At 34.9% G+C, this 10,259-nt stretch overlaps 1 protein-coding gene across 1 annotated transcript; it reads left to right on the forward strand.

Moving 5' to 3' along the window:
* The first annotated feature begins 7,343 nt into the window (after nucleotides 1-7,343).
* LOC132180681 (exopolygalacturonase-like) lies at nucleotides 7,344-9,939 on the forward strand. The gene is made up of 4 exons (XM_059593584.1): nucleotides 7,344-7,472; nucleotides 7,579-7,887; nucleotides 8,610-9,125; nucleotides 9,697-9,939. Exons 1-4 carry the CDS (start codon nucleotides 7,344-7,346, stop codon nucleotides 9,937-9,939), a joined length of 1,197 nt encoding a protein of 398 aa, XP_059449567.1.
* Nucleotides 9,940-10,259: the final 320 nt, after the last annotated feature.

The raw sequence follows: 10,259 nt of genomic DNA on the forward strand, positions 1-10,259 counted from the left end.
GTCGCCGGCTAGTTTTCGTAGACAAGAAATAATTGCTACCTTTTATTATATGAGCAATATGAAATAAAGTACTTGAGTTTCAGTATTTATCCTAAATTGGGTTTGTACCCTAAGAGATACTGTAGTCTACAGGAATTAAGGTTAATTTTGCTTGAAAATCTGATCATATTGAAAAGAGACATGCAGATACAGATGTAAACGTCATCAATATACTCATATTTTAGTACTTTTCCCGGCTAAGAGATTTTTTTTTTTTTTTTGGAAAAAGTATTCTATTATAACATCATGAAAACAATTTCTGAAATCCACCCTACCTTAGTATTAATTGAGATTATTAGTTACTTAACAGTATAGTATAATTCAGAATTAACATTTGGCTGCTACATAAATAAAGCTGTTTCACTTTGTTTACAAAACGACATGAATAGTGAAAAAGAATGAAGTGAAGCAGTTCACGTCATTTTTCATCGGTGCATGCATGGTAAAACCCGTGGTCGAGAAATTTTATTTGCCTCGTTTAAATGCCAATTAACGGCAAAAATTGACGTTATTTGGTCTTAAACGACGTAACCCTTTTAAAGTCATTTGATTAAATAATAATAAAAAAAAGGTAAAATTAGTCTTTGTGGTTTAGTTGATTTACAATTAACTCTTCGTAATATCATAATGAACTCAAAGATTCATTAGGTATGCCAAATAAATAATTTATTTCTTACCGTCAAATATCATCAACTAATTAATATAATAGATTCTGTTAGTGTTACACGAAGTTAAATATGATAAATATCATAATTTTATTGGCTCTAATGTTTTATGCTATTAGAATCTGTTAAATCAGTGAACGAAATTTGATTGTGGGAACTAAATTGTTTTTTTGACACACTTTAGAAACCTTTGAGTTCATTTTGATATCACAGGGAGTTAATTGCAAATCAAGTAAATCACATAAACTGATTTTATATTTTTCAAAAAAAAGAAAAAAAAACGATGTTAATTTCTTTTACCCCTTTGTAAACAAACACGTTAATTTCTTCTGTCCCGTGGGGTCATCAGTAACCGGAAGCATGAGAGAGACTTGCCTAATTGGAGAATTCTCTACATCGGAGGGTTGAGATTCGAAGGTTTGGTTCTTCTAAAGTTTGCTTGAGTGAAAGTAGAGTTGGTGCTTAGCTTAGTGTTTGGAGAGTCAGAAAGTTGATAATAAAGTGCAAGAAACTTAAGAGGAAAATGAAAATCTTACAGGGAGGGGCTTCAATTTCTTGACTATTGCTCATCTTTTCGCTTTCCCTTGTTACAGTTTCCTAGAAAGTGAACAAACCCTGCCACACAACAAGAAAGCAAAAGTTTTAGGAGTTGAAGAGATGGAGAGTGTTTGGTTGGGTCTTGTTGTGCATAGAATTAAAATATAGGATCCCGAAGAAGCAAAAAAGAGCAAAATATAAAATAGATCAATCACATACGACACCAAGATTTAAGTTGTTCGGCTTAACAATCCTATATCCACTGGCAGAGACAATCTAGAGGAAATTTACTAACAAAAGATGGAGTACAAAGATAATGTGGAGAAAATCACTCAAAACTCAAAGCCCCAATATACCAAAATCTCACTCACACAAAAGAGAGAAAAAATTGACAAAAAAAACTCTATTTTTCTCTAAGTGCCTTAGGACACAACAAAGCGAGAACACACAAGTGAGATGTGCGGCTACTAAGTTTCTCTCCAAATTTGCTATGTGGCAGCCTGCTCCTTATATAAGGTGTATAGCCGGCCAAACAACTTCTCCTTGATTGAGAAGTAAAAGGACAAAACAAAACCTATTGGAACAAGAGAAGTAGGTCGGCTACTTCTCCTACTAGGATAAGTAGTCCAACTTAACGAATGGGCCCCACTCTCCATGACTTGAGTAATTCAAGGCAACAAACAACAGGTCCCAACTGGATTCAGTTTTCGAAAGTGTCCGGACGGTGGTCTGGTAAAGTCTCGACGGAGTTTCGGGAAAGTCTTGGTTGGATTTGTCTATTTGAGGATGAGATGTTCAAATTCAAAAAATTGTTTATCATTTTAAACATTAGAAACCATTTTGTGGAAATGAAAGATTTTTGTTTCGAAGAAACCCACGATATTTTCCATTGCACGAAAGACATGAAAATGTGAAAAATATTTTTTGTATTCATTTTACGCATATCCAGACAGAGCCTAAGGTTTAATCAAGCTTGAAAATTTGGTCATATTGAAAAGAGACATGCAAATGTAAAACTTCATTGATACTCCTATTTTAGTGTACGTTCCATTGTAGTAGAACCTAAAATTGGAAATACATTAAATTGAGTGTTAGGGGGATACTTCATTCTAAATTGGGCATCTTCTCAGCCTCAGGGGTTCTTTTTGTTTTTTATTTGAGAGAGTATTCTGATATAAACATAGAATATATAAATAATAATAAAAAAGTACAGTGTTGAGGAATGTTTTATGTTTAAAATTTTTTCTTAAAGTTTTTAACTTTGAGAACAAAAAACAAAGTCAAATCATTACACTTATAGTTAAATTACCACTTATCTTGTTATTCCATAAGTTAAGTTGATAGTCCTTAAAGAGTTACTCAATTGGCTAGCGATCATGCCTCATGAAGCGAGCGGTTACTAGTTCGAATCTCCATCTCCCTCTTATACGGACATGTTGATTAAAAAAAAAAAAAAAAAAGTTAAGTTGATAGAAAATGGTAAATTTAATTATTTAGTTAATATTCTAACATTCCCTCTTAATAAGAGAGGCAAATACATGAGATAATTAATTAAAATAGAAAGTGAATGATGAATAAAGGGTTCAAACTTAGTACCTTTGTGTTTAATATGATATTGTTAACATCATTTATCCTAAAAATTTATGTCGATAAGAACTCATATATTTAATCATTTAATTAATGTTCTAATACTAGTAAGGGGAGCTTGCATGGATGAACGTTTTGCTCTCTTTCATCCTTGAAAAAAAAAAAAAAAAACAATAATATAAACTAAAGTGGTTGTCCTGTTTTCTTTATATTACTTATTTTTATGGTGCTATATATATTTATACATGTAATAATAAAATCTATCAAAAAGTTCATATGATGGGTTTGCCATTGTATTGGGTGCGGCTATGCTTATTCAAGGCAAGACCGTAGAAAAGTTTATTTGAAGTGTATTTTATTTTTTATTTTTTATTTTATTCAAAGCGGGAAAGGGTAAAAAGGGCGGAACGCTGGGTACTTATATATATATATATATATATATATATATATATATATATATATGTGTGTGTGTGTATGTGTGTGTGTGGTCGTGGATTCCACGGTAGCAATGTATGGTCCGGCCATCCCAAGGGCCAAATGAAAAAATAATTTTTATTTTTATTATTATTTTTTTTTATATTTAGATTTAGCCCTTGGAGGTGGCCGGACCACTCCCAAGGGCAATGGGGTGGCTTCGGCCACCCCAGCCCCAATTGGGTGGTATGGCCACTCTCAATGAGCTAGCCACCCTTTAATTTTTTATAATATTTTATATATTTGTTTTATAATTATTTTTAAAATATATATAATATTTATTATTATTTTATTAATGGGACATATGTTCTATTTATAATCTCAGGATTTTTTTAGAGAGATTTTGACCATTAACTGGATATTCTTCAATTCATTTGGATTAGAGAGAATCCTATTCCTAGAAAGATACGAATGAACTAATTAATGAGTCAATCAAATTGAGCTTATACCATATGTGTTGACAATCATTAATCATGTCCAGCAGTGCATCTTTTTTTTTTTTTTGGATAAAAGATAGATATTCTCATTCATAAAATCAGCCAACTAGAGTAGAATGCTCCAGGGCAACAATGTTCCTAATACAATCAGGTACATCCCAGTGCCAAGTGTTCTCCAATACATTTCTAATTGCAAACTGAGCTAGTGTGTGAGCCGCTCCATTGCTTTCGCTTTTCACAATGTCATGCGCCATTGATTAAACACCTGGAGAGCATGTTTTATATCTTCCACCACATGCCAAAGCTTGCTATAATTGATTCCCGAAGCCACCACTGCATCATAGCTTTCTTTGCATCGCCTTCCATATGGACCCTTGTTAGACCCAGCTCTGAACAAAGCTGGATTGCCACCATAGCTGCTTTTGCTTCAGCTGCTTTTACTTCAGTTGCCTCCGATGAAAGGAAACCCAACTGGGATCTACATCTCGCTGCAAATACTCTCCCCATGGAATCTCAGACTACCACCCCGAAACCCATACGACCAGATTTGCGATCCAAAGCTGCATCCCAATTGGCCTTCAACCAACCTTGATCTGAAGCAGACCACTGAAGGTTTGACTGAGCTACTCTTGTACACCCTCCCCTTTCCCACTTCCTTGAATCAATTGGAATTCCGCAATGGCCCTCAGAGTTATCTGCACTATTTCAGCCGGAGAGGAGAACCGTCCTCCATGCAACACCTCATTCCTCCTCAGCCATAATCGACAAGCAAGCCCCACAAACTGTATAATATCTTCCTGCTCACATTTATTGAAAATCCCTTCCACCACCTGCAAGAGGCCAGGGCCAGAGAATATACTCTTCTGAATTTTTTTGTTACTCATACTCCACACATGCCGGGTAGACGGACAGTCCCATAAGATATGAAAACCAGTTTCCTCCACAGCCTCACAAAATGGACACAAAGATTCTGTTAGAATTTTCCTTTTACGTAGGTTATCATGGGTAGGGAGAATCCCATGACAAGCCCTCCAAAGGAAATTTTTTCAACATTCGGTATTGGCAATGCCCATAGACCCTGCCACACCTCTTCACTTACCCTCTTTGGATGAACATTCTGCCTTGCCTTGGCCTACCATATCAAGTTGAATATAATAAGTACTTCGGACTGAAAACATATCATTCGCAGTTCCTCTCCATGTAAGAATGTCCTGCTGGTTTGTGCTGCTCAGTGGGATTGATTGAATTAATCGGGACTCTTCTTTGGTAAAAATGGTATCCAATAATTTAATATTCCACCAGATTGTATCCCTATCAATAAGCTTGCTCACAGTGGCCTCCGGACCTAAAAGGGTAGGAGGTGACATAACCCAAAAACTACCTAATCCCATTTATCTTGCCAAATTCGCACAAGAGACCCATTTCCCACTCTCCACACCAACCCTGCCTTCAATAAATCACAAGAATTGAGAATACTCCTCCAAGCAAAAGATGGCCTAGATCCTAATCTTACATCAAGAATTGAGCTACACGGATAATATTTAGTTGCCATAATTTTTGCAACCAAACTGTCGGGTTGTGACAAAAGGCACCAACATTGTTTAGCTAAGAGAGCTTTATTAAAGCTAGTAAAATCCCGAAAGCCCATACCTCCCGACTTTTTGGATCTCCCCATACGCTTTCAACTCATCCAACGCACCTTCGACTCATTTGCTTGATGGCCCCACCAAAACCGTTGCATTTGTGAATTTATCTTCGAACATCAGGCCTTCAGAAGAAGAAAAACACTCATGCTATACATGGGTATCGCCTGAATCATGACTTTTAGCAAAATTTCCTTACCCGCTTGGGATAGGAATTATCTTCCAATCCTGCAACTACTTCCACACCCGATCAATATTACTTTTAAAAGTAGCCATCTGTGATCTACCCATCAAGGCTGGAAGTCTCAAGTAGGTGTCATACCTTTGTGTCGCCGGGATTCTGGAGACCTCTAAAATAGCATCTTTTTCCACTTGTGTTGTATTCGTACTGAAAAAAAGAAGAAGCAGAGTTTATATGAGTATATATATCTTGTTTAAAAATCAAACATGAATGATTTTGTATTCACAGTCGGCTCATTTATTAAAGGGACAAATGTAAAATTGATTTTTGTGGTTGGGCTAAATTACAAATCACTCCATGAGGTATAAAAAAGAATTTATAGGTTCTCAAGGTATGTCAAAATAACAGTTTACGTCATGAAATCAATTTCCGTTAAGTAATTAATAAAATCTGCCACTTTGCCACGTCATATCTAATAAAAACGCAACACGTGTTATTATTAATTTTTGAATTTTAAAAATAACAAATAGGATTTTTCACATCATTTTACGACATCAGCTAAGTTACACATCAGCCCCCACTCTACGTCATACTGCTACAATAAATTAACCTAATATTGTTACAATAAATTAACTTAATTTCTTATATCCCCAAAATTTTACCCATTGCGTAACCCTTATCTCATCTTCATCTCCTTCATCTTCATCTTCCTTAGCTACTTCACTAAAAGCGACCATCAAATTCTTGTAAATTGCTCCCAAATTGTGGCGAGGAAGATGAAAATGAGTGAGGGTTACAAACTGAGTAAAATTTTAGGGATAGAAGATATTAGGTTAATTTACTGTATTAATATAACGTGACAAATTAACGGATTTTGTTAAGTTACTTAACAAAAATTGATTTTAGGGAGTAAACTGTTATTTTGGCCTACCCTGGGGACTTATTAATTATTTTTTTATACCACATGAAGTGATTTGTAATTTAGGCCAACGACATGGGCCTATAAAATATTTTTTATACCATATGGAGTGATTTGTAATTTACACCAACTACAAAGACTAATTTTATATTTGTCCCTTTATTAAATAAACCAAGATCAAATTGAATTTATCCGAGCCGAGCTGAAACCTGTTCTTAAGTTGCTTTGTTCGTATATTGGCCACAATTGTATATCTTTATTTGGGTTAAAAATTCCGTTGCCATATTCTAGGAATAGGATTCTCTTCATTTCAAATGAAATGGGGAGTATCCATTTAGTGTAAAATGAGGGGTAATATTGTAAAATTTTTCTTTCAACTTGTTAAGGCAAGATTATTCCTCATTTTAGATACTGTTAATTTCAAATGAATGGAAATGGAAAAGATCATATTCCCATATTCTAAGGGTACTAAAAATCGAACACTCTCTCAATAACGAGGGAGGGAGCCTTTTAGATGAATATTCTCTCAACAAGAAAATAATTTACGGACAAATGTCAGTACTTTTTTGTTTTTTTTGTTAGGGGGACATTGCAGTATGTAGACTGTTATCAATGGAAGGAAGTATTCAAGAAGACTAATAATAGGGAAAAAAAAAAAATCTAATTAAATCTAAAATCTTACAACTAGACTCTCAAAGAAACTGTACAATGATGGGTAGAATTGTAGAAATTAGTTTGGAATTTCAATGGTGCTGAGCTTCTGTATTTCACTATAAATGGCTCAAAACAAAATGGAATATTCATCATTCTTCTAAACCCAATATTTACACTAAGCAAATTAAGAATAAAAGAAGTGTAAATATGGGTTTAGAAGTGAATGTTGCGACAATATCATTGCTATTAATATTGTTAACCACTGCCATTAATGCCCAAACCCGAGTCTTTGATGTGAGAAATTATGGAGCAAAGCCTAATATTGATATCACCGAGGTAAGCCATATTCTCCTTAATTATGATCATGCAAATATAATATATGTTTATCAGAACTATTGCTGGCTAAAAAAATCACTTCCATGATCATTCATTTTGTCTTTAGGCTGTGGCAAGAGCTTGGAAAGATGCATGTGCCTATCCAGGCTCTAGTAAAGTTGTAGTTCCAGAAGCAATGTATAGGGTGGGCAACATAACTTTTTTGGGTCCTTGCAAGAGTCCAATAGAATTTAATGTTCTAGGCAGCATACATTCCCCAGGAGATCCCAATTACTTCAAGGGGGATAGGTGGATCGCCTTTCAAAGTATCGACTACCTAATTGTGTCGGGCACTGGATATTTTGATGGCGAAGGAGAAACTGCTTGGAGTAGAAATGGTTGTTCCAAAAATGGCTACTGCGCCCATCTTCCCATTGTAAGTTTAATTCTACCTTAGTTGTGTTCAATATATAGGGTTTTCTTCCAAACTAGTTTGTTAGGCTTACATCTATTTTTAGAATATTTAATTCTCACATTGATTTAAAGGAATTTGCTTTGGATTGGGACGCCCAACAATAGCTGGGGAATTGCCCATCAATTTTTTTTGAAATTTTGGCCATTAAATCTCATCAAAGGGTCTACAAGCTGCCACGTGTCTCACGAATTAAAAAAATAATATGTTATTATTTAAATTGTAAAAATAAAATATAAAACAAAATAAAAATAATAATAAAAAAATATGGGGTGGCTGGCCACCCCAGCTGAGCCATGGTGGTGGTCGAAGCCACACCCTAGGCTGAGCTGGGGTGGCCGGCAAACCCTTAGGGGGAAAATGGGGTGGCCAAACCACCCCATCTTTTTTAATAATTTTTATTTTATTTTATTTTATATTTATTTTTAAATTTTAAATAATATTTTATTATTTTATATTAAATGATACACGTGGCCCATTTTTAGTTGTTGGTTGAGAATGGATGGCCATGATTTAAAAAAAAATTGATGGGGAATTTGATGGGTGTTGCCGAGGATCCCAATCAATTTACTTTAACCTAATTTGAAGAAAAACTTTATTTGTGTACAATTGGCACCACTTTTTAACAAATTGCCTGAAAGTAATCAATGACAATTTTTGGTGATTGTGCTTTCATAAATCAACAGAGCATAAGGTTCGACTACGTCACCAATTCAATTGTCCGAGACATATCATCGTATAATAGCAAACAATTCCACATCCATGCTCTTGGGTGCCAAAATCTTACATTCGACCATGTTACAATCAAAGCACCTCAAAATAGCCCGAATACGGATGGAATTCACATTGGACGTTCAACGAAGATTAATGTGATTAATTCACAGATTTCAACTGGAGATGATTGTGTCTCCATCGGTGATGGCAGCCGGGATATACTTATTCAGGGGGTAAACTGTGGACCAGGACATGGAATCAGCATTGGAAGTCTTGGTATGTACCAAAATGAACAGCCTGTGTCTGGGGTCAGAGTTATTAGTTGTAATCTTACAAACACATCGAATGGCGTGAGAATCAAAACATGGCCTGATTCTTATCCTGGATCTGCCTCTGATATTCTTTTTGAAAACATTATCATAAATAATGTTGACGCTCCTATCATCGTAGACCAAGGTTACTGCCCATGGAATGTGTGCAAACCAGAGGTATGTACTTAACATCACACCGATCAAGTTTCATGTTATTATAGCTAGGGGCGGAGATTTGTGTTCACCCCGGTTTGAATTAGGATTCTATTCGGTTTAAATGAATTGGAGAATATTTAGGTATTTTTATCCCTTCAAAAAGTGAAAAGACAAAAATACCCCTCACATATAACTAATTGGATATTATCGAGTTTAAATGAACTGGAAAAGATCTTGTTCTGCCAGGTTTGAATAGTACTGAATATAAGTATGAGATCTAGACTATATAAGTTACTATAACCCGGCCCGCTTAAATAAACGGATCAAACCCCTTCGCCATAATCCACTGATTGTATGTTAGGTTCGTGTTAGATTTATGGTCCGTATAAAAAAATTTATAGCCTTTATGTCACATGTCGAGTTCAAATCATCTCGAGGCATGAGTATAACAGTATATATATAGGTCAACCATAACCCAACATGTTTAATTAAATGGGTACACCGTTTAATCTTAGCTCACTAATTTCGTGTCGAATTTGCTAGACACGTAGGAAATATTACTAATACAATACTTTGGTTACTTTTTCTTAAGATTCCTTCAAAGGTGAAGATCAGCAATGTTAGCTTCAAGAACATAAGAGGCACTTCTGCGAGAAAGAGCGCTGTCGTGCTTGTTTGTAGTTCATCACTACCATGTGAGAATGTGGAGCTTCGTGACATAGACCTCAGATATAATGGAAAAGATGGCCCTGCTACTTCTCGATGTGTTAATGTCAATCCCATCATTGGTGGCTACCAGAATCCTCCTCCTTGCACTATCAGAACTGTTTTTTAACAAGAAAGAGATGGCAAAGAAGGCAAAAATCAAGTGCAGGATATAACAAATAATAAATTTTTTGTAAGTAAGAGGTCGATCCTCAATAAATTGTAAACGCTAAAATAAAATTATAATGCAGCTAGAAAAAATAAATTGTTTGATTTGTTGTTTTTCCATAATGAAGTGGATAAACTAAATAAATAAATTGACGTTGGAGAAAATTAATAGAAAATACTAAGCCTTTAAGGATCTACCTAACATTTTATATATACCGTATTCTTGAGACATAATTAACTGATCAACTTAGTAGAAAATCAAGAAAGCACTCATAAAAAATA

Source organism: Corylus avellana, chromosome 5 (genome assembly GCF_965113065.1).
Source record: "Corylus avellana chromosome 5, dhCorAvel1.hap1.2, whole genome shotgun sequence".
Lineage (NCBI taxonomy): Eukaryota > Viridiplantae > Streptophyta > Magnoliopsida > Fagales > Betulaceae > Corylus > Corylus avellana.